Raw genomic sequence first — 25,690 nt, 5'->3', positions numbered from 1 at the left:
TGCACTCCAGTCCTGATATATCCGAACCTCCGCGTTCTCCCACCTGCTGCTCCTCTCCTTCTTGGCCCACCTGAGCACACACTCCCGATCGACGAACCGATGGAACCGCACCAGCACCGCCCGCGGAGGCTCGTTAGCCTTGGGCCTCCTCGCCAACACTCTATGGGCCCCTTCCAGCTCCAGGGGCCCCTGGAAGGACCCCGCTCCCATCAGCGAGTTTAGCATGGTGACCACATAGGCCCCCACGTCCAACCCCTCCAGAATCCGCAGATTCTTCCGCCTCGACCGATTCTCCATCTCCTCGAACCGCTCCTGCCATTTCTTGTGGAGTGCCTCGTGCGCCTCCACCTTTACCGCCAGGACTAAGATCTCGTCCTCATTGTCAGAGATCTTTTGTTGAGCCTCTCAGATTGCCACCCCCTGGGCAGTCTGTGTCTCCAGCAGCTTATCAATAGAAGCCTTCATCGGCTCTAGCAGGTCCGTTTTAATCTCTCTGAGGCAGCGCTGGATGCTCCTCTGCCCACTGCCTCCATGCTGCCTGGTCTCCGCCCGCCGCCATTTTGTCCTTCCCTCCCTTCTTCTGGTCCACCACCACCTTTTTTGTCACCCCGCTCCTAGTTAAAGCCATATACTGACAGGGAGCTATTATTAACTCCTTCCCACACCGGGAAACGTCGAAAAAGTGCCCTTGGGGGCCCTGAAAAGAGCCCAAAAGTCTCGAGAGAGAGAATCTTTTTGGCAGTGTTCGCTTCACCAATCTGCCCCAAAATGTCTGTGGAAACTCCTGAAAAAGGTCTAAGAGTCCGTTCCAGACGGGAGCTGCCGAATGTGCGACCTACTCCTCCATGGCCGCCACCGGAAGCCTCGTCCCCGCTTCTTCAGTGGCCTTGGTGAGATCTTTTCACAGTTGTTCCCTCTGCTGTTAGAATTCACTTTTGATAAAGGCCCTCAGGTCAGTTTGCAGCTTTAAGCTTGCCCTTCCCCCGCCTGCATGCTGGAAGAGGCCCTGTTTATCCTGTTGCATCCAAATCTTTTACTGTTCCTGCCGGGCCTGGTAGCCAAAAGACATAACATTTCTGGGGGACACTGTCAGGGGAATGTTGCAGTCTTCTTGCCACACCGGGAAATGTCAAACAAATGCCGTGGGGGCTGAGGGGGCCCTGTAAAAGAGCCCAAAAGTCCATCCAAGCGGGAGCTACCGAATGTGCAACCTAGCTCTGCATAGCCGCACCCGGAAGTCATGCTGGACAAGTTGATGGGGGCTGAGGTGTTACCTCGGCCCCTGGAAGTGGATAGAACACACAGCCCTCGCGAAGAAGCCCCGAGCAAATGAGCCGCTGAGGGCGATGGTGGTACGTTTGCACTGACTCCTGGACAAGGAACGCGTTCTGCGGTGGGCCAAGAAAGAACGGAGCAGCTAATGGGAGAATTGTGAGCTGCGCATTTATCAAGACCTGAGCGTGGATTTGGCCAAGAGGCGAGCTGGGTTTAATTGGGCAAAAACGGCCCTCTTTAAGAAGGGGGTGAAGTTTGAAATATTGTACCCAGCCTGTCTGTGGGTCACATATGAGGAACGGGATTTTTATTTCGAAACACCAGACGATGTATGGACTTTCATCATGGAAAAAAGGCTGGAGGTGAATTAAAGACACTGAATCCTTGGAGAGTATTGTAGTGGCGATTTGTTGAAACTCACTTTTGTGCTAGTTTGAATAAGTAGTGTTGTGTGCAATAAGGTGCTGTTTCGATTGCTAAAGTTAACTTTGTCTTACTGGGAGTTGGTTGGAGGGGGGGATGGTTTCTGTAGTTGTTTTTCTTTTTCTATGGCTGTTTTACCACTTTTTTCTGATGTTTGTTTACTTGGGAATGTGATGCTTTTAATATGTTTGTCCAAGTGAGGGAAGAGGGGAGAGAACAATGGGGAGACAGACTGTTTGGTGCCATGGGTGGGAGCTATCCAGTCAGTTTGGGTCAGCTGACTCACAGAAGCACAGTGGGGATGCGAGCAGGTGTTAAGCTGGAGCTTGATATGGGGGGTTGGGTTTCTAGTGCTGTTACCAGGGGGGAGGGAGCGGGGAGGGGGGGGGGGGGGGCTGCTTTGCTCACAGGGGTGAACTGTTACTAGGGAACAAATGGGAGGTCGTGGATGGCGAATGCTCGAGGAGGTCGGGGGCGCGAGCTGGAGGCTGGCCTAAAAAGGGTGATGGCTAGTCAGCGGGGAGGGAGCGGGAGCCCCCTGACCAAGCTGATCACATGGAACGTTAGAGGGTTGAATGGGCTGGTCAAGAGGGCTTGCGTGTTTGCGCATTTGAGAGGGCTGAAGGCGGACGTGGCAATGCTACAAGAGACACACCTGAAGAGTATAGACCAGACTAAATTGAGAAGGGGATGGGTTGGCCAAGTATTCCACTCAGGGCTGGACTCAAAGACCAGGGGGGGTAACGACCTTGATTAATAAACGAGTGGCATTCGAGGCAGGGAGAATCGTGTCAGACATGGGGGGTAGGTACATAATGGTGAGTGGGAAGCTGGAGGGGGTGCGAGTGGTACTCATGAACATATATGCTCCGAATTGGGACGATGTGGAATTTATCAGGCAGGTGTTAGGTAAGATCCCAGACAGAGTCACATAACTTGATCATGGGGGGAGATTTTAATACAGTCATTGATCCGGAATTGGACCGGTCAAAATCCAGGACAGGGAGGGTGCCAGCCGCGGCAAAGGAATTGAAGGGGTTTATGGAACAGATTGGGGGAGTAGACCCATGGAGGTTTGCACGGCCAAGGGCGAAGGGGCTTTCCTTTTTCTCCCATGTCCACAAGGTATACTCTCGCATCAACATTTTTGTTCTGAGCAGGGCTCTAATACCGGGGGTGGATACTGAGTACTCGGCAATCGCAGTGTTGGATCATGCCCCACATTGGGTGGATCTACGGGTTAGTTTGGAGAGAGTACGACACCCACTATAGAGGCTGGATGTGGGGTTGCTAGCGGACGAAGCGATCTGTGGGCGGGTGAACAAGTCCATCCAAAATTACCTGGAAACAAATGATATGGTGGAGGTCTCTGCAGCAACGGTTTGGGAAGCTTTGAAGGCAGTGGTCAGTGGGGAATTAATCTCAATACGGGCCCATATAGAAAAGGCAGAACGGGCTGAGAGGGATAGGTTAGTTGAGATACTCCAGGTGGATAAGAGATACTCGGAGGCCCCGGACGCGAGGCTACTGAGGGAGCGGCGGAGGTTACAGACAGCGTTTGGGCTGTTGCTACAGGGAAAGCGGTGGAACAGCTGAGGAAGGCAAGGGGGACGATTTATGAGTATCTGCAAACAGCTAGCAGAATGTGAGCGCACCAGCTCAGAAAAAGGGAGGCAGCCAGGGAGATAGGGAAAGTAAAGAGTAGAGGTGGAAATATGGTCCTGGACCCAGTGGGGGTGAATGAGGTGTTTAACAACTTTTACAGCAAATTATATGAGTCGGAACCCCCGGCTGGAGTGGAGGGGATGAGGCAGTTTTTGGGTCAGTTGAGGTTCCCGAGGGTGGATGAGGATCTGGTGGAAGGGCTGGGAGCCCCAATTGAAATTGAGGAAATAGTGGGAGTCGTCCCCCCCCCCCCCCACCGGACATTGATCCTGAAAGGGGAGAAGGATCCGGAGCAATGCGGGTCATACAGGCCAATTTCTCTACTAAATGTAGATGCCAAACTGCTGGCTAAGTTACTGGCCACAAGGATAGAGGATTATGTCCCGGGGGTGATAGGGAAGACCGGATGGATTTGTAAAGGGCAGGCAACTCGAGGTCAATGTTCAAAGGCGCTTAAATGTTATTATGATGCCCTCAAAAGGAGGGGAGATGGAGGTGGTGGTAGCGATGGATGCAGAGAATTCTTTTGATTGGGTGGAGTGGGATTACCTGTGGGAGGCGCTGGGAAGGTCTGGGTTTGGTGAGGGCTTCATTGACTGGGTGCAGTTGCTCTATCAGGCACCAGTAGCGAGTGTGCGTATTTTCCGGCTGAGGTCGGGGTATTTTAAACTACACCGAGGAACGAGGCAAGGGTGCCCCCTCTTCCCGTTACTGTTTGCTCTGGCCATAGAGCCATTGGCCATGGCGTTAGAGCCTCGAGGAACTGGAAAGGGTGGTTCAGGGTGGGGTGGAGCACCGGGCCTTGCTTTATGCAGATGACCTGCTCTTGTTTATTTCAGACCCATTGGAGGGGATGGGGAAGTTATGCGGATCCTCGGGGAATTTGGTAATTTTTCAGGGTATAACTTGAACATGGGGAAAAGCGAGATGTTTGCGATCCTGGCAAGAGGGCAGGAGAAGAGACTGGGAGAGCTGCAGTTTAGAATGGTAGGAAGGAGCTTTCGATATCTGGGAATCCAGGTGGCCTGGGAATGGGAGGCACAGCACAAGTTAAACCTATCCAGACTTGTAGAGCAAATGGAAGGGGACTTTAAGAGATGTGACATGCTCCCGCTATCACTAGCGGGTGGGTATAGACTGTGAAAATGACGGTCCGCCCCATATTTCTGTTTGTCTTTCAGTGTCTCCCCATCTTCATCCCGAGGGCTTTTTTCAAGTGGGTGAATAAGGTTATTTCGGGCTTTGTGAGGGGCTAAAACTCCACGAGTGAAGAAAGAGTTACTGGAGCGCAGTCGGGGGAAGGGTGGGTTGGCGCTGCCGAACCTTTGCAATTACTACTGGGTGGCTAATATAGCCATGATTACAATGTGGGTAGTGGGGAAGGGGTCGGCATGGGAGTGGATGGAGGCGACGTCATGTAAAGACACCAGTTTGGGAGCACTGATAACGGCACCTCTTCCGTTCTCGCCGGCACGATATTCCACAAGTCCGGTGGTGGTGGTGGCTCTGAGAATCCAGGGGCAGTGGAGGAGATATAGGAGAGTGGAGGGAGCATCTGTTTGGACCCCGATTTATAATAATCATCGGTTTGTACCGGGTAGCCTGGATGGTGGGTTCCGGAGATGGCAAAGGGCAGGAATTAGGAGGATGGGGATCTGTTTATAGACGGGAGCTTCCCCAGCTTGGAGGATAAATTTGAATTCCCAGCAGGGAATGCGTTTAGGTATTTGCGGGTGCGAGACTTCTTGAGAAGGTAGGTTCCAGCCTTCCCGCTGCTGCTGCCACGAGGGATACAGGACAGAGTTGTCTCCAGTACATGGGTGGGAGAGGGGAAGATATCAAATATTTACCAGTAACTTTTGGATGCGGAGGAAACTCCGGTGTAGGAGCTTATGGGCAAGTGGGAAGACGAGCTAGGAGGAGAGATAGAGGCGGGTCTGTGGGCGGATGCCCTAAGCAGGGTTAATACCTCCTCATCGTGCGCCAGGCTTAGCCTGATACAATTCAAGGTAGTCCATCGGGCACATATGACGGTGGCCCGGATGAGCACGTTTTTTAGGGTAGAGGACTGACGTGCGAGGTGCACGGGAAGCCCAGCAAATCATGCCAACATGTTTTGGGCATGCCCGAAGCTTAGAGGGTTTTGGCACGGTTTCACTGAGTCAATGTCCACGATACTCAAAACACGGGTGGTGCCGAGTCCGGAGGAGGCAATCTTTGGTGTGTCAGAAGAGCCGGGAGTTCAGGGGGCGAAAGAGGCCGACGTCTTGGCCTTTGTCTCCATGGTAGACCTGAGACGGATCTTGTTAATGTGGAGGGACTCGAAGCCCCTGAGTATAGAGGCCTGGGTTAGTGACATGGCTGGGTTTCTCAGTCTCGAGAAAATAAAGTTCGCCTTAAGAGGGTCAATATTAGGGTTCACCCGGAGGTGGCAGCCATTCGTCGACTTTCTTGGGGAAAATTAAAATGTCAGAGAGAGAGGGCCGGACTGTTGTTTTGTGCTTGGGGTGTGTGAAGATTGTGATGGGGTGGAAATGTTTATTATACCATTTTTATGTCGCTGTTATTGTTATTATAAAAACTTGTAAATACCCTAATAAAAATATTTTTTAATAAAAGCAAATTACTGCGGTGCTGGAATCTGAAACCAAAAGAGAAAATGCTGGACAATCTCAGCAGGTCTGGCAGCATCTTTGGGTAGAGAAAAGAGCTAACATTTTCAAAGCTTTGGACCAGCTGCCTCTTCATCCGAAGGTGAATCCCAGGGCCCTATGGGGCACCGAGCGGGAGGAGGGGGTCACTGAGTGCCAACCCGGTGCTGTCCCATGGAGTGGGGATGGTGGCTACCAGCTTCACCCCTCTGATGAGGCCGTGTATTAAAATTAGCACACGGGACAGGGCAGCACGGCTGTGTATGTGCCGCCAACAAGTGAGCCGGGGACCTTCGGTCTCAGCCCCCAGAGGACGCCCGCCAGGAGTATTGAAGGCCACAGTACGAGGTAAGCAGCTGGCTGCCTCCACGTTGGATGTTCATCCTCGGGAGACACCCAGATGTAGTGGTAGAAATTGGAGGGCAAAGCAAGTTGAGGATCACTTGAGGACCCACCCTCCGGCCGTGGACATGTCCCCAGAGCCGTGTCCCATCCCCTGGGTGCTCGGATATTGGTTGCTGCGTTTGTGGTGTTGCTCCTGCAGTGTTCAGGCACAGTGTCCAGGCCTCAAGATGTGATTGAGAGCTAGGCAACGATTCCCACATGCTACATGGTCCGCCCACCAACGGAAATCCACTTGGCATGTGTGAAGTGCTCACTTAACCACGATTGCCAATTCCCGATTAGCAATAAACTTCAGCCCCACGGCCAGAGGCCTCTGCAGTTGGTGGGGTTATGTGTGGTTGTTGGGGCAGATGGGCTGGGACAAGGGTTGCCCCCGGAATGGGTACACACGATCCAGGGGTTGGCATGGTGATGTCGTGAGCGGTTGACCCCCTCAAACCTCCTATGGTCCCCCACCAAGAGCAGGGGTGGCAATCCCTCCGCTCCAGGGCTCTTTCTCTGTGACTAAAGATGGCTACTCACCTCCTTGGCTCCCCACTGAAGCCCTTCCGCCAGGTTCACATTTTTCATCAGGAATACTAATCGGTGCCAGCATGACCACTTACTGAGGAGTCCTTTGGATATGGGGCGGCCCTCGTTATTTGTATGGAAATACGGCTTAAGTGGTGATAATTGGTTTCTCGCCACGCTACGGCTAGATCACGATTTTGCCTATGAGAGCAGGCTGGTTGCATCGCAAATTGGCCCTGATCCAGTTCTCATTTTCGGCCTCGCCCGCTATTCACCGGCCTCGTTCCACTTGAGCGAAAGGGTAACCGCTCCCACTATCTCTTGCCATGCAAATTAATGCATGACCAGGATTGCGAAGGATTCCCTCACAAATTCTGCTATCGGGCCAATATGTTGAGCAGGGTGGCTTGATAGCGAGGTCTGACGGCTGCTGCCCTGTCCACTGCAATGCAATTCTGCCCCCCCACTACAAAATTTGTTGAGTCACCTGCCCCAAAGGTTAATTGATGGGTCACCCCACCTGATAGTACGATGGTGACAAGACCCCCTCCATAATAGAGAGACTCCCCATAGGAGAGAGGCGATCCCAACCCCGAAACCCTCCATTTCCCAATTACAGAGATCCCTGTCTGGAGCTAGAGTGCAGCCTAGCCAGAGACCGTGAAAAAAATAATTGATTTAAAACTCACCTGTGCAATGCACCTGCTGGATCAGGCAGCGAAAACAGCACCTAGAAAGTGAAAACCACATCAACTGGGTTTAAAACGCCTCAGATCTTTGGGTCGCAAGCCTTTCATTCGTACCAATGGGAATTGGTTTTACTAGGCTGTGATTGATTGCTTAAACACAGCGAGCTGTCTGGACTGTTTAATTTCACTTCCCTTCGTGCTTGAATAGATCTCAAGTAGCCAGCTGTGAAACTGACTGAAATGGTTATAAACATCTAGCAACGACTAGCAACAGCTCGGAGACCCAATCAAAGGCAATCACGTGCTCTCACTTTCTATCTTTCTCTGCAGAAAGTACTTAACTGCTTTTGATGTGGTCCAAGTGGTGTCAATCATAGCTAGATGTTTATAAACATTTGGTTAGTTTCACAGCTGAGTACGTGAGAACCTAGTTGCATCCTCCCACTTGCATAGGGTGTGAACCTCGATTCTGCCGCCAGCGCTGGACCAGAGCATTGCAACGGCCCCGCCCTGTTTTTTTGACGATACCAGCCATTTTTTTTTTTTATTGTCCTCTGTATGAATGGGAACCTGTCCTGGTTGAGTTTGATGCATGAGTTTCCGGTAAACAAAATCTAGCACCACATTTTCCTTGAGTAAGCAAAGACTACTCCAAGGGCAGGACAACTTTAATTGCTGCTAATGGTCAGGGTACCTGCCTGTCTTCCAAAGATGATGATTGGAGTTTTGCTAACATTTTCTATTTGTGACTGCCTATATGTAATTACCACCCCTCATGAGCAAATATTTTAAAGGCCAGAAAAATCTTGTGCTGGGTGCTGGTGAGTGTACAGTTGGAAACACCGGCATTACTTGTTTACCATATTTAGCTTGCGTTCGTTTCCCACTTTTATCTTGCATTTTCTACTCACTTAAGTGGGACTGACTCATGTGAAGTTCTGTATTCTGCCGATCAGTATTGAAATAGGGATTCTACGAAATGAAGTGAGGTTACATTGGGAAATCCACTAATCGTACAGTAATAAGTAGAAATACTTTTGGCACCACTGCATCACCTAATGCTGAGCATTGTTTTAGCCCAACGAGATGAAATCCTGATCAAGCACCTCTCCGGTCAGCCCCATGGAACCAGTTCAGCATTAATCAAGACCCAGTAGAAGAGAGCACAGAACACTTCAAAGGCTAAGCAAAATAGTGTGCTGGAATATGAGACGGGAACAGGGGACACTGGAAAAACTTAGCAGGTATGCCAGCATGTATTAGGAGAGAAACCGTGTTAACATTTTGTGTCCTTAGACCCATTGTCAGAACTGAAGGGAAAGAAAATGTGTTTCGAGCTGTAGAAACTGCAGTTCTGATGAAGTGTCTGAGGACTCAAAACGTTATCTCTGTTTCCCTCCTAATAGATGCTGGCAGACCTGCTAAGCCTTCTCAGTGTACTCTGTTTTTATTACACTTCCAAACTGATGACTTTTACTTCCCTGATATGTTGCAGTTAAGTTCACATTCTTACCGATTAAGTCAAGCTGTAACAAGACTGGTTGATGTCCTATCATTGCCCAGCATCATACTGTTAGATATGAGGGTTCTCTTAACAGTGTTGTTAAATGCTGAGTTACTTGCCCTAGCTGTTGCCAATGAAGTCAAGGCAGACCAGTCCAGTCAAACATTTAACCACCACCTCCTTTGACTAACATAATTTATGTGTGAGGTGTTGGTTCCCTTCCGCATTTATTGTCAAAGCTCATAACAACTGTATTTATAATAATCGCTAATTGTCACAAGTAGGCTTTAATGAAGTTACTGGGAAAAGCCCCTAGTCGCCACATTCCGGCGCCTGTTCGGGGAGGCCAGTACGGGAATTGAACCCGCGCTTCTGGCCTTGTTCTGCATTACAAGCCAGCTGTTTAGCCTCCTGTGCTAAACCAGCCCCTATCTAGTATTTGAAAATCTTGCAAAATATTTGTCAATTAGTTAATGTTTAAAAAAAAAAGTGTTGCATTTGTAATCCAGATGGGTCTGCCCAGCCATGTATTCGGATAATTATTCCCTTAAAATTTTTTAAATATTTTTAGTCAGCATTGAAATTGTGGATGCTGGCATTGACGCACAGATTTCCAAACATTGTGAACCAATGGCAATAAAACCATTAAAAAAAAATATTGTGAACCAAGAAGAAGATAACATCAAAATATCACCAGAAGCACATCTCTACATCAATTCTGCATTTGTAGGTTGTCTCAGACCACTAATTTAAAAGATGGTACAAAAGAAATAAGAGGACACCAGAAAATACATTTGGATTATGCTAATCGGGAAACTTCAGTTACTTTTGTAGCATCCAATTAATTGAAATTCTGTTTTAAGGGAGTGGTGTTGCTCTCGAGCTAAACCTTGATTGGTCTCTTAGCAAGACTAAGAAACAGAGATCCCCATCCTGTGGACACACAGAAGAACAACTCTTTCTGAGTGCCAGTGGATGAACAATTTCTATAAATGAAGATAATTTCAAAACAAAACACGTGCCAAGAATACTTCCAAGAAATTGGTTGTTAGTACAATTGCTTATCTATCAATGTATATTAATCTTTTGCCTTTATATAAACATTTGGGGCTGAAAATCCTGACTGCATGGATTGTGATCTGTGCTGACTGAAACTATTAGCAAATAGAGTTATCTTGAGCAGTCTCAGTACTCAGCATATATTTGCACTAGGCTGTTTTAATACTACTTTCGGTTTTTCCTGACACGTTTGTCTTTTTTCAGTTGATCCTGAAGAACGTGGATTCTTTGCTCTATGTGGACACAGATATTCTTTTTCTGCGTCCTATGGATGATATATGGGCATTTCTTGAAGATTTCAATCACACACAGATAGCTGGAATGGCACCAGAACATGAGGAGCCACGAATAGGCTGGTACAACCGTTTTGCCAGACATCCATATTATGGGAAGACTGGAATCAACTCTGGAGTTATGTTGATGAACATGACCCGTATTCGAAAAAAATATTTTAAGGTAAGTGATCTGGATTTTTCTTTTTAATCATATATTAAACTGTGGCAATGTTTTGTCTAAATTATGTTTTGTTTTATCTATTATCTATTGTAATATAATTTGAAGAGGTAGGAAGTAAATTCAAATACTGAGATTCTTCTGAATTCAATATAGCACAGTTGGTTCTTTGCATAGCCCATCTTTACTGTGAAAAATATCCCACTATTGCTACTTGTTTTTGATCACTTAGTTAATTATAAATGTTTCATTATAAAGTATATGGTAAAATTATATTTACTGAATGAATTATAGGCAAGTACAAAATATAATTGTCATAACAATTATAATATTTTTCCAGGCTCCGATCTACTATTTCATGCTTAGTTCAAAATAGTTGTTTTATCCCATTTTTTTTCATGAAGATCTTTCCAAGTCTATTTTCTGGAGGGTTAAATATTAGCAATTCTGACCAGTTGATGGCGCTATTACACTATCCTTTGTGCCACTGAAATGCTACTGTTAGAGGTGGGAGAAGGGTCTGATTTCAGTTTAAGCATTGAATAAAGCTAATTTACAGAATGGTGTTTGATGTGTCACATGCTTGCATAATTTAAAATTGCTTTGTTTTCCAACTGAAGCACATTTAAAGAAAATAAATTGGTTGCTTTTTAAGATGAACTATAGTAAGGTAATAGTTATTTTCCGTTGAGCTGTTATTTTTTTTGTGCAACTGTGGACTGTTCAGTCCACAGTTGCAAGGTCATCATTTCTGTAGTGGAATCTGTTTAGCGTATTATAGAAAAATATTTCTTATCTATACAAGCACTTTTGCCAATTAATTACAATACTATGTGTTTCAATCTTGCATAGGAGAAATTAATATCTGGTGGAAAATATCAGGTGTTTTTCCAAACCTAGGCAAAGAAATGGGGAAAATGAGCTTTGCTGTACATTAAACTGTTATGTTTCATATGAAGATGCCTAAAATGAGAGGGGCAGAGCCTAAATACATGGCAAGCCCAGCTTCACAGAGAAAAAGGGCAGCCAAATCTCAAAGTGACAGTCAAGATTCCCCGCCCACGCCCAACAGCCATCCTCGTCTATATTAGGACTTTAGTGACCACCCCCCCCCCCCACCCATCACTCTCACTGGAATTGAGGCTTCAGTGCCACAGATGGCGGAATTTGAATGCAATAAAACATCTGGAATTTTAAAAAGTCTAATGATGACCATGAAACCATTGTTGATTGTCATAAAAACCATCTGGTTCACTAATGTCCTTTAGGGGAGGAAATGTGCTATCATTACCTGATCTGGTCTACATGTGACCCACAGCAAGTGGTTGACTCTTAAATGCCCTCAGGGATGGGCCATAAATGCTGGCCCAACCAGCGACACCCATATTCCATGAATGAATAAAAAAAAGAAAAATGGACAAAAATGTAACTGACGATCTACCACCCCTTCTTAACTCATCTGTCTCTCTCCTCTCTCTCTCTCTCCATACATATATTTATACATTGTATTTCTATTTTATATAATAAATATATACATAATATATATACACACATAAATAAAAACTACATAGAGAGAAAGGATGATGGAAAAGGAAAGAAAATAAAAGGATAAGATCTTTGATGCACTGGAATGACTTCTAGTAAATGTTTTTCTTGAAGTTCAGGCTTTTGTTTGGTAAGTCTTCCTTCTAGACTTGAAAGGGAGAGATCCTTTCACTTCCAAGGTCTGAACACTTCTGCCCAGTTCTCTCTGAAAGCATCACGCAGGAACCAATCATTGGCCGTTATCAGGCAGAATACTGTCCCCGGCCGACCCGCCAGTTAACCAATCGAATCGAGTCCCTCCAAAACTGGTTCCTCAGATCCACTTGGTACCGAGGAGTCCGGCTTCTTCTTTTCAAAGTACAAAACCTGGGAACACAGTGTCCTGGCAAGCTTTAACCTTGAACTTTCTGCTTATAGGCACATCCTAATTATGGATCCATGGACCAAAATAATAAAAATAAAATAATAGAAATGGGAACAAAGGAAATAAACAGAAAGAACTGGGTGACATGGTGGCACAGTGGTTAGCACAGTTGCCTCACAGCACCAGGGTCCCAAATTCAATTCCAACCTTGAGTGATTGTGTGGCGTTTGTACATTCTCCCCATGTCTGTATAGGTTCCCTCCGAATGTGCCGATTAGGTGGATTTGCCATGATAAATTGCCACCTAGTGTTTAGGGATGGGTGGGGCGAAAAGGGGAATGGACATAGGTAGGGTTTTTTTTTTTTTGGAGGGTTGGTGTGGACTCGTTTTGCCCAGTTGTCTCCTGCACTGTTAGGATTTCTATGATTCTATGACTCTTACAAAATTAAGGGCTAACAGAAATACCAAATAAGTAAATTCCAAGGGGGACCATGTAAAGGTGAAGGATGCAAGGGGGGGGAATGCCTTTTCATAAGCCTTCCCAGAGACTGGAGGCGCGATTCTCCGCTCCCACGCCGAAGTGCCCACGCCGTCGTGAACGCCGTTGAGGTTCACGACGGTGCAAAATGGCCCCTATCCCGACCGATTCAGGGCCCGATAATGGGCTAGGAGCAGGGCCGCGTCATTTACACGTGCCAGGCCTTGTCGCCACGTAAAGGCGGCACCGCATACATGACACGGCCGGCGGCGCATAACTGGCGTCACCCGCGCATGCGTGGTTGCCGTCCTCTCAGAGTCCGCCCCGCAAGAAGATGTCAGACGGATCTTGCGGGGCTGCGGAAGAAAGGAGGTCCTCCTTCAGAGAGGACGGCCCGACGATAGGTTGGACCAATTGTCGGTGTTGACGTCACTGTATGGGAACCACCGGTTTAAGCTGGGGTAGGATGGATGGGATGTACAGGTGGATGGAGGAGGAGTTGGAAGGGGGTCAGGGATATGGGGTGGGATTCTCTGCCGGCGGGATTCTCTATTTTGCCGGTGCCCGGGGGTTTCCCGATGGCGTGGGGCTGCCCCACAATGGGAAACCCCATTGACCGGCTGGCGTAATGGAGAATCCCGCCAGCGAGTCGAGGCAGAAATATGGCGTGGCGGGGCAGAGAATCCAATCCATGATATCGGAAGGGAAATTCACTGGATTGGATGAGCTACGGGAGAGGTTTAAGTTACCAAGAGGGAGTGAGTTTAGGTACTGGCAGGTACGGGTCTTTGTATGAAATGAGCTGCCGGCATTTCCCCAACTTCTCGTATTACATTGGTAGGGAGCATAGGATAAACAAATTCTTTGGGCAGGATTCTCTGTCCAGCCGGAATTGCGATGTGCAATTGGGCAGAGAATCGCATGTTAGCCAAAAATGAGCTGGTGCAGGGTGCCCAACGGAATGCCATGCTCTGGTGACTCGACAGTAGCATTGGCATGAAAATTGTACAGTAAATGCTGCTGGCATATGATTAATGAGCCTGACCTGGCAATTTCCGGGCCGCTGCGATGCACCATCTCTGCCAGGAGGAATTACCGATGGCGAGGTTCACTCTGGGAAACAGTTGCCATGGCTGCTGAGGGAGAGAGTAGGTAAGGCATGCTCCCAAAGGCACAGCCATGGGCTGCCAGTCCTGCTGGGCAGGAGGGGGGATAGGACCGTGGGGTTGAGATTGGTGTGTCCCGGGATGGACCGCCATTGCCCCTCCAAGGCATTCACCAATCTGACCCCATGTACCTTGGCCCGTGTTGCGCAGAGTGGCACTGGCCGCCCCCTCCCCATAACCGGGCGGCACCCACCCAAGGAGGATGCCCACAGTATGTGGATGCCCACATAGGAGGGCACATGACACGGGTTGTAGAACGTACCGCTGGCATGGCCTGCGCCAGCCACTGGTACCCCTGCCAGGCACTGACAGGCTTGGGGTGCAGTGCGGAAAGCAAAACGGCAGGGGAATGGGAAGAGGCATGCATGGGCAGAGGCAGTAATGCAGGCCGGAGCTACCGTGTAGCTTGCTGGAGCTGGTGGGGCACGGGGGTATGCACCATGCTAACATGTCTGCCTTTCACCCCCTGCAGACAATACATTTTGGAGGGGTGGCATGGTGGCACAGTGGTTAGCACTGTGACAATAAGCGATTTTCATTTCATTTCATTCATTCTAAGTCAGATTTTTTACAGTTCAAAACGGCTGCTGAAAACTGTTCAATGCTTCTGTCGGGGCAGCACGGTGACACAGCCTACAGCGCTGAGGACCCGGGTTCGAATCCTGGCCCTGGGTCACTGCCCGTGTGGAGTTTGCATAATCTCCCCGTGTCTGCGTGGGTTTCCCCCCCACAACCCAAAGATGTGCAGGTTAGGTGGATTGGCCATGCTAAACTGCCCCTTAATTGGAAAACCAATTGGGTACTCTAAATTTATTTTTGTTTGAAATGCTTCTGTCATGGTGATGTGTGTACTAAATGATCTCAGGAGACTTGGATGCAATACCATTGTTGATTCTTCCAACATATGCTGGGAGAGAACTACACTGGAGATACTCCTGAAGCAGAACTCTTGTCAGTCTACAGAATTGTACTATTATATACTGACAGTCACATTCACAGAACATGGTTTGGATTACAATGCTGTCTGCCTGTAGGCTTATATTAAATATGTATTTAATAGATGTTTCTGAATCCAGATGGTACATGGTTCACAGGCAAGGTATCTCCTAGCTTAGGCATTACCTGTCCTCCCCTATCTTCCCAGAGGCCACGTGTAATCTGTCTCTATGTCTGTTCCTCCTACAATAAACAGCCAAGGCCTTAAGGAATGCACGGCCTGTCTGGGAAAGTCATCCGACGGATATGTTTATAAAGTTGACCGCTTACATAAACATGTAGCTAGTGATGTCTTTTACTCCAAGTGCATAAATATTGCTTATAATCCTTTTTAATAGTCATATTTGTTTAATTAGTCCCTTCGAATAAATTCATGTTAGCTTAATTAGTTTTTAAAATTCCTAACACTTCCACAGTAGGTGACGGACTAGCTCCGGTCTCGGGTCATAGTCCCATCCATTGTTTTTTTAGTTGAGGTAACTAACCTTTTAAATATCTCAGCTATTAACTTGAATAACTCTCATTCTTCCAGGTATGGGGAGATCGGAAAGAGCTATTCACACCTCTAGGAAAGCCACTGTCAATTAGTTTGGGTTTACCCTTGTAGAAAAGTGCATTGAATTACAAATATGTTCACAAGTCTGGATATGTCTACTTATAATTTACTTGGAGCCTCTGGAAGCTTGGCAAACATTGCAGTTGTAAAAGGTCAGGTGATTTGGCAGTCACTTTAAGGCTCCTTACAAAATCTACAATGAGCACAACTACACATTCGTAATACCTCTGTGAATCATGCTTCTAGCGATCCAGTAATTGATAATGAGATTTTATCTTGCAATGAACTCGTGAGTGTGATGAATTGATTATAATATTTAGGCCGGAATTCTCCAACCATTTGGATACTCTGTTCCCGATAGCGTGGGGTGGCTTCAATAGGAAATCTCATCGACAAGCGGTGGGAGTAGAGAATCCCACCCCAAGTGAATGGCATACTGCTAAGAAACACGTGGCTGGAGGACTGGATAATCCAGCCCTTAGTTTAAGGACACTTTTACAGTGCGGGTGAAAATACTAAAGTTGGTTTACCTAAATAACTTGCACTGCTAAAAAAAGGAAATTACACCACTTAAATTCCAAGCAGTGACTTGCATGGAGTTCTTGACTTCCAATCAGAAAACTGACGTCGACTCCTAAAGCTTGGTGGACTTGTATGCACTGGTGTGGTCTGGCAACTATGGAAATAACAAAATTAGGCTTTCCTAAGAGGCACCATCTTTTTTCTACTTGCCAATATAAATGCACAACTTCTAGCAATATTGTGCGTTGCAAAAATTTAAAGCCCATTTTACAGAATAATATTGAAAGCAGCTATCATTCTGTTAAGTAGTCACTGTGAATTTGTGCATGGGTTTTAATTTAGTCTGGGAAGTCACACAATAGCAGCATGCTGCATTTCCAATGTTGAATTGTCAGACAGCAGGGGAGAGGAAATGAAAAGCATAGGGAATGGCAAAGGGCTGAAGGTGGTCGTTTGGGAGCAAGCAGCATGGGGATGTGGGAAGAAGCGAAGAGGTCGAACGGGAAGGGGAAGGCGAGGCTTTGGGACACAATGATCGGATAAACATTTGGAGAAAATGCACATGTGCTAACAGCCAGAATTTCCTGATTTTCTTCACCTGTTGGCGGCGGCAGGAATTACAGTGTAAATGGCTACATAGATAATGGATGATGAGCGAGAATATGAAGAGATTGAGAGAAACAATTAGGAAGGCAAAGAGGAATGGTGAAATTAAATTATCAAGGAACATAAAACAAAACAGTAAAATTTTTACAAGCACATTAATAAGAAAGGCAGACTATAATTCAAAGAGGACTATTAAGAGATAGGATAATATCATGGATGATGATAGAGAGATGGCAGAAATATTAAATAATTATTTTGATTCAGTATTTACTGGGGAAATAGAATCTGTAGACATGACATTGAATGATGAATTGAATTGAGTTAAGAGATAAGCGCATTTAAAATAAAGAAGGGGCTGCATTGAATAAACTAACCAAACTCAGAGGATAACGCCCCTGCCCAGTTGGATTGCATTCATGTATTTTAAATCTATGGAAAAGTTGGCAGAGCCATTACTATACATATTTAATAATTCAATAGAAAAATGTGTAGTGCCTGTGGACTGGCGTATAGGTGATGTATATTTAAAAGGGGGGACTGAACATGTACAGAGAATTAGAGGGCAGTCAGCTTAATACCATTGGTAGGAAAGACAATGGAATCCCTAAATAAGAGAGTAGAAAAACACCCATAAATGAAAAATAGTCAGCATGGATTTCAAATGGTAAAACCTTATCAATGTTTTTAGGAATGATAGAATCATTACAGCGCAGAAGGAGGGCATTCGGACAATCGAGTCTGCACCGGCCCTTGGAAAGAGCACCCTCCCTATCCCCATAACCAGTAACCCCATCTAACCCTTTTGGACAATAAGGTAACAGAGAGTAGATACTGGTCAAAGTGTCGGCTGGGGTTCAGTGGTAGCATTCTCACCTCTGAGTCACTCCAGGCCTTGAACTCAAAAATCAAAGGCAGTACTGAGGGAGAACTACATTGTTGGAGGTGCAGTCCTTCAGATGAAGCATTAATCTGAGGACTCATCTGACTGCTTGGGTATGTAAAAGATTCCATAGCACTATTTCAAAGAAAAGCACGAGAGTTATCACCAGTGTACTGGATAATAGCCCATCTACACTATTCCCTTATCGTCCATATGTCTATCCAATGACCATTTGAATGTCCTTAGTGTTGGCGAGTCCACTACTGTTGCAGGCAGGGCATTCCACACCCTTGCTACTCTCCGAGTAAAGAACCTACCTCTGACATCTGTCCTATATCTATCTCCCTCAATTTAAAGCTATGTCCCCTTGTGCTAGACATCACCATCCGAGGAAGAAGGTTCTCACTGTCCACCCTATCTAATCCTCTGATCATCTTGTATGCCTCGATTAAGTGATATACAGTGAATGGTAGAACCCTCAAGAGTATTGAAAGTCAAAGAGATCTAGGAGTACAGGTCCACAGATCACTGAAAGGGGCTACACAGGTGGAGAAGGTAGTCAAGAAGGCATACGGCATGCTTGCCTTCATTGGCCGGGGCATTGAGTATAAGAATTGGCAAGTCATGTTGCAGCTGTATAGAACCTTAGTTAGGCCACACTTGGAGTATAGTGTTCAATTCTGGTCGCCACACTACCAGAAGGATGTGGAGGCTTTAGAGAGGGTGCAGAAGAGATTTACCAGAATGTTGCCTGGTATGGAGGGCATAAGCTATGAGGAGCGATTGAATAAACTCGGTTTGTTCTCACTGGAACGAAGGAGGTTGAGGGGCGACCTGATAGAGGTATACAAAATTATGAGGGGCATAGACAGAGTGGATAGTCAGAGGCTTTTCCCCAGGGTAGAGGGGTCAATTACTAGGGGGCATAGGTTTAAGGTGAGAGGGGCAAAGTTTAGAGTAGATGTACGAGGCAAGTTTTTTACGCAGAGGGTAGTGGGTGCCTGGAACTCACTACCGGAGGAGGTAGTGGAGGCAGGGACGATAGGGACATTTAAGGGGCATCTTGACAAATATATGAATAGGATGGGAATAGAAGGATACGGACCCAGGAAGTGTAGAAGATTGTAGTTTAGTCGGGCAGTATGGTCGGCACGGGCTTGGAGGGCCGAAGGGCCTGTTCCTGTGCTGTACATTTCTTTGTTCTTTGTTCTTTGTAAGTCAGCTCTTAACCTTCTCTCTAACAAAAACAACCTCCAGTCCCTCAGCCTTCCCTCATAAGATCTTCCCTCCATACCAGGCAACATTCTGGTAAATCTCCTCTGCACCCTTTCCAATGCTTCCACATCCTTCCTATAATGCGGCGACCAGAATTGCACGCAATACTCCAAATGCGGCCGCACCAGAGTTTTGTACAGCTGCAACATGACCTCCTGGCTCCGAAATTCAATCCCTCTACCAATAAAAGCTAACACACTGTACGCCTTCTTAACAACGCTCTCAACCTGGGTGGCAACTTTCAGGGATCTATGTACATGGACACCGAGATCTCTCTGCTCATCCACACTACCAAGAATCTTACCATTAGCCCAGTACTCCTGTCTTTCTGTTAATCCTTCCAAAATGAATCACCTCACACTTTTCTGCATTAAACTCCATTTGCCACCTCTCAGCCCAGCGCTGCAGCTTATCTATGTCCCTTTGTAACTTGGAAAATCGTTCCGCACTGTCCACAACTCCACCGACTTTAGTGTCATCTGCAAATTTACTCACCCATCCTTCTACGCCCTCCTCCAGTTCATTTATAAAAATGACAAACAGCAGTGGCCCCAAAACAGATCCTTGTGGTACACCACTAGTAACTGAACTCCAGGCTGAATATTTCCCATCAACCACCACCCTCTGACTTTTGACATCTAGCCAATTTCTGATCCAAACTGCTAAATCACCCTGGATCCCATGCCTCCGTATTTTCTGCAGTAGCCTACTGTGGGGAACCTTATCAAAAGCTTTACTGAAATCCATATACACCACATCAACTGCTTTACCCTCATCCACCTGTTTGGTCACCTTCTCAAAGAACTAATGATGTCATTATCTTGATAAATAAGGGGATCAGGGGTTATGGGGAGAAGGCAGGAGAATGGGGATGGAGAAAATATCAGCCATGATTGAATGGCGAAGCAGACTCGATGGGCCGAGTGGCCTAATTCTGCTCCTATGTCTTATGGACTTATCACATTACTATTTGTGAGAGTTTTCTCAGCATTTCCGACATTATAGCAGTGACTAGACTTCAAAAAATACTAATTGAGGCATCTGGTAGAGATGTAAAGCACTCTATAAATGCAAGTCTTCCTTTATTTTTTAAATTGCAATGCAGTAAATGTAATTCATCAGAATTTCCAAGAGGCCATCAATAAGGCCATAATAGAATAATGAATGAAGCCAGAGAATGTGGGGCAGGATGAATTGTAAGCTGGCTTTAAGACAGGAAGCAGAGAGTGGAGAATAGCAAGGTTTTTCAAAGTGCGGGTCGGGTTCCGCAGGTGGGTTGTGGGCAGGTGTCGGGAAGGTAGCAAAGTCATCGGTCGTAGCGCTCCCACGGTGGTCCCGATCGTGGGAGAAGCTCCAACAGCTGCTACTAGCATTTTCATCGAGAATAGCAACAGCTGCCGTCTTTTAAATGAGAAGAAATTAAGTTGTGTGCAGTCTTCCGGCCAGAAGCGGCAGCAGTGAGCAGGTCACGCGTCCTGGAGATAGACGACGTCAAATGCCCCTGTGTACGTGTTTTTGGTGCCAAATCACTGAGGGGAGCCACTTCCATTTTCTAGCTGCTGCCAAGCAAATCAAGAGGACCGTGAAGATGAATCTATGAAATCCCCCCTCATTTATCTAACTCTTCCTTTAGGTCGAGTTGGTCTTTTCTCCTGATGTGGGTCCCCCACTTTGGCTGTTTTACCTGTTGAGTGGAGTTTGGTAACTCGGTTCTTTATTTCTCACTTCTTGTTCTTTTTGTTGTTCTCTATGGGAGACCCATGGTCTAAGGTCTGAGTTTTACTTGGGTGTGTAGTAACGAGTCCTCATTTTGTCCTATTGTAGTTATATGATGGTTATCTGTTCTGTCCTGCGCCATGATGTGGGGTGGATTGCTTGTGGAGTACCAATTTAGCGTAACTTCGCCCTAGCACTGTGGCTTTCGTGGTTTTATTTTCCTCTGTTGTTTTTCTTTGACGTGATGAGTATGATGTTACTCTGTTGTTTACGGTATTCTGTTTTGGTGCAGATGGGTCTTGTATCCGTGAAGAGAACATGTTGGAGATATTTGTAATGGATCCTGCTATCTGCTGAACCTGCTTTACATTGATAACTATGGGTTTTTTTTCTTCACTGTTGTTTTCCTGCGGTGTTTGTAAAATTTCAAAAATTTGAATAAACTTTTAAAATGAGAAAGTTGATCTAGCTTTGTTCCAGTGGGCCCCGTCGGCGGCAAACCTGGTGGTGATTAGAGCATCCCATGCATGTGGCCCTGGCGCACACTTTGTGTGGCCTCCTGTACCTGCCTAGGCCCCATGTCCTGCCCATCCTAGCCCTCCTCCGCATCCTCCTGGTCGGATGAGGCCCAGTGTTGTTCCTCTCCCTCCAGTATGCCACTCCGATGCTACGCAATGTTATGGAGGACGCAGCAGGCCGCCATGATGTGGAAGGCTCTCCTGAGGCTATACTGGAGGATCCCCCCAGAGCGGTCACCTGAACCGCATCTTCAGGACACCGATGCACCACTCGATTACGCTCCTGGTCACTGCATGGGCATCATCATAGCGGTTCTATGCATTGGTCTGAGGCCGGATAGGCGTCATCAGCCACGGCCGCAGCGGATAACCCCAGTCCCCAGGAGCCACCCCTCAACCAGAGGTGCATCTCAGAAGGTGTCGGGGACCATCGGGCGTGCCAGGATGAAGGCACCATGCATGCTGCCCGGGTATCGGGCACAGATGTGCAGCTCATGGTCGCAACCAACTGCATGTTCATGGAGTGGTACCCATTCCGGTTCGTGAAGTGCTCATCCTCATGCAGCAGTGCTACTGGGGGACATGCATCATGTCGATCACCCCTGGACCTGGGGCATCCCGGCGATGGTGGCGAACCCTGTTGCTCGGGCAAGCTGGTGGGCTCCGTCCATAGAGGTTGACGTACTGCGCCAAACACACCTACATAATGTCGCGGATGCACCTGTGCACGGATGTCTGTGAGATCCCAGACAGGTCCTCACTCGGCACCTGGAAAGATTCTGTCGCGTAAACGTTCAAGGCGACCGTTACCTTGATGGCCACTGGGATCTGGTGTCCTCCCCCACAGCCCCCGTGGCTCCAGGTGCGTCATGGTGCAGCAGATCTGCCGGACAGTCTTCCTGGTCAACCGGAGTCATTGACGACACAGCCGGTCCGGCAGGTCCTCAAACGACAGATGCTGATGGTTAACACTGGGCCTGATGCAGCACCACCTTCCCACCTCCTCCTCGGCCTGTTGGGCAGTCGGTTCTCCCTCACCGGCTGGCTCCTGCTCCTCTGGAGCAGACCCCGCTACTGCAGGGTCCCTCCCGAGCAGCTCCTGCTCATACAGCCGCAGTGCGTCCGACAGTGCTGCGGCGGCCAGGCAGATGCCAACCATTCCTGGTTGGATACCAAAAAAGTTTTTTTTTCTTCTTTTTTTAATAAATTTAGAGTACCCAATTATTATTTTACAATTCAGTGGCAATTTAGCGTGGCCAATCCACCTAACCTGCACATCTTTGGGTTGTGGAGGGGAAACCCACGCAGACACGGGGAGAATATGCAAACTCCACACGGACAGTGACCCAGGGCCAGGATTTGAACCCGGGTCCTCGGCACCATAGGCTGTGTCACCGTGCTGCCCCGACAGAAGCATTGAACAGTTTTCAGCAGCCGTTTTGAACTGTAAAAAATCTGACTGAGAATGAATGAAATGAAATGAAAATCGCTTATTGTCACAAGTAGGCTTCAAATGAAATTACGTTGAAAAGCCCCTTGTCGCCACATTCCGGCGCCTGTTCGGGGAGACTGGTACGGGAATTGAACCGTGCTGCTGGCCTGCCTTGGTCTGCTTTCGAAGCCAGCAATTTAGCCCTGTGCTATATCAGCCCCTAACCATTTTGTGCAGAGGACCTAGGACACCACTGGAAGACAGTTTCAGCCAAAGCTGAAACCAACAGAGAACAGCTGTAAGAACAGCTGTGAGGCAGTCTTCAATGGCCTACCAGCAGAACCATGAATAAAAGAGACTACATCACCCGCTCCACAAAGCTACCTGCCGAGTCCACCTGAAAAGGCAAACACCAACTAATTGACTCCAGAAACATTTCAGCTCCTGAACTTAACCCTTCACTTCAAACAATCAACACATCACAAGCTATGGACCTGCAACAATACCTTAAAGGACTGAATTAAATCTCACATTTATAAGCATCTTTTATCCTTACCTGCATTTAATTTTAAATACAATACAGATTACAGTAGGGAGATTATGCTTCAGTTATAAAGTACATAGGTGGTGGAGCAGACTCAATGGTGTGAATGATACTTCTTTTCCAATTTCCTATCGTCTTATGATGGGACCACCTCTGGCGTAATGTGTACGGTACTAGGGCACGATTATCCGTAAAGATTTCAAAGTGTGGTAACGAGCGGGAACAGCCGCGAGCTTCCCAGTGCTGGGAATGCTATTCAACACTCATTGGTCTACTTAACGAGGCCCCATGGACTTCATGCCGCAAATGAAGGCTTGCCAGCCGATTTACCGCGACCGCGCTCGCCAGCTACCCCGCTAACCAGGTTGAGCTGCTCTTAAACAGCATTTGTGTAGCCAACCCCGCTCTGCTCGCAGCCATGGCACTGAGAAGACTGGCCCCAGGATTTGGATAGGTGGACGTGGGGAGGCTCTTAGATGCGGTCGAGGCCAGGAAGATGTCCTGTTCCCCCGAAGGTACTGGAGGGTGAGCCACAGATCAGCCAATGCTGCCTGGGATGAAGCGGTAGTGGCTCGGGAAGCCTGACCAGGAGGTTTGGCCTCCAGTGCCGCAAGAATGTCAACGACCTACACCGGGTGAGTTGACACCCTCCTGAGATCCTGCGGACCTGGCTAATGACGACAGTACAGAGGCCGGAGAAGCGATATAATGAGGTTTATGTGGCCACCTGTGCTGTCATTGAACCGTGGATCGGACTGCTCAAAATGCGGTTTTGAAGCTTCAATCATTCAGTGGTGCCCTGCAGTACACTGCCGGGAATGTTGCTCGCTTTGTGGTGCATTGCTGCGCCCTCCGCAACATTGCACATCAGGAAGGGCGGCACGTGGCACAGTGGTTAGCATTGCTGCCTACGGCACTGAGGACCCGGGTTTGAATCCCAGCCCTGGGTCACTGTCCGTGTGGATTTTGCACATTCTCCCCGTGTCTGCGTGGATTTCACCCCCACAATCCAAAGATGTGCAGGTTAGATGGATTGGCCACGTTAAATTGCCCCTTAATTGGAAAAAAGTTAATTGGGTACTCTAAATTTAACAAAAAACATTGCACAGCAGCGGTGAGGTGTGCTGGAGATTGGGGAGGAGGAACATGTGCCCACCTCCGAAGAGGAGGACCAGCAGGGGCTGGAGCCTGGAGAACAAGCCCGGAGTGTCATGGTGGCCCCCATACTTGCCCACTTCACTTAGAACGTGGCCTGGTTTGTAATTGCCTCCTTCTCCACCCACCCTTATTTCCCACCCTCCCAGTGTATGTGTGACATCAATCTAGGCTGCTGGGACTCTGTCGGCACTGTCAGCAGGTCACTGTCGACGGCAGGGAGGTGATGCTAACACTCTGAACTGAGTGCTGGTGCTCCTCAATCTGTGCCATATTATGATCCCTGCCTGTCTGCTTAATGCTCGCTCACACCCATCACCTGCATGCAGTGTGCTCGGTGTGTGGCATGCCTGGAGAGATGGGCCAAGGTTTCAGAGGTCGGCCTGCTTTGGGAAGAAAATGACAGAGGCATCATACTGGTTGTGGTGAAGGATTTTTAATGTTTCACTGGTGTCCAACAATGCCCCACTCTCCCGATGGGCCTACCCTACTCTCCCTCTCAGCACCCCCCCCCCCCCCCCCCCCCCCCCCGTGTGCCCTCATTGATCCTCGATATGCTTTGCCTTCCTCGCTCTACTGTTACATGTAGGTGTGTCCCCAGGATGCCAACGCAACCCTTGGCGCTCTCGGGTGCTCACCGTCATCGATCCTCCTCCTATTACATTTTAAAAGCCCTTTCCCTGTCAGCAGTACATTTCCCCCTCCCCACTAACCTTCTGCTCACCCACCACTGTGCCACTGTGCTTCCGTGAACTAGCCCGCACAGCTAGCCTGGCAGCCCCCATCATGGCGGCTAGCCTCCTACCCCCCACTGCCTTAATGAAATCCACCATCCGGCCAGGGCCTCCAGATTCTCCTTGTGTTGCTGGGTGAACTTCCCATTCAAGATGACCACCAGCTACTCTATTTAAAAAAAAATTTAGAGTACCCAATTCATTTTTCCAATTAAGTGGCAATTTAGCGTGTTCAGTCCACCTACCTTTCACATCTTTGGGTTGTGGGGGTGAAACCCACGCAAACACGGGAAGAATGTGCAAACTCCACACGGACAGTGACCCAGAGCCGGGATCGAACCTGGGACTCGGCGCCGTGACACCAGCTACTCTATTGACCACTGAGCCGACAGGGCCGCTCCCTGACCCTCTGCCATCTCCACATGCGTCGCAGACACTGCGCTAACCTTTGCACTCTGATCCCCTCTTTTGCGACCTCTTCTGGCCCTCAGCTCCATACACCAATGGGTCACTCTCTTCTACTCACTCTCCTGCACCTTTTTGCCCTCCTCACATCCACCCATTAACC

The 25,690-nt window shown here is 47.8% G+C and overlaps 1 protein-coding gene across 3 annotated transcripts in view; it reads left to right on the top strand.

Moving 5' to 3' along the window:
* The window catches only part of LOC140396154 (glucoside xylosyltransferase 1-like), a 149,924-nt gene that overhangs the window by 70,790 nt on the left and 53,444 nt on the right, over positions 1-25,690 (top strand). For all 3 annotated transcript variants that reach the window (XM_072484376.1, XM_072484375.1, XM_072484377.1), the window contains one exon: positions 10,386-10,637. In XM_072484376.1, the coding sequence (XP_072340477.1) occupies positions 10,386-10,637 (252 nt within the window). The remainder of the gene's footprint in view (positions 1-10,385; positions 10,638-25,690) is intronic.

Source organism: Scyliorhinus torazame, chromosome 19 (genome assembly GCF_047496885.1).
Source record: "Scyliorhinus torazame isolate Kashiwa2021f chromosome 19, sScyTor2.1, whole genome shotgun sequence".
NCBI classification, from domain to species: domain Eukaryota; kingdom Metazoa; phylum Chordata; class Chondrichthyes; order Carcharhiniformes; family Scyliorhinidae; genus Scyliorhinus; species Scyliorhinus torazame.
The sequence above is the reverse complement of the archived record's forward strand: the minus strand, read 5'-3'. Positions and strand labels throughout refer to the sequence as shown.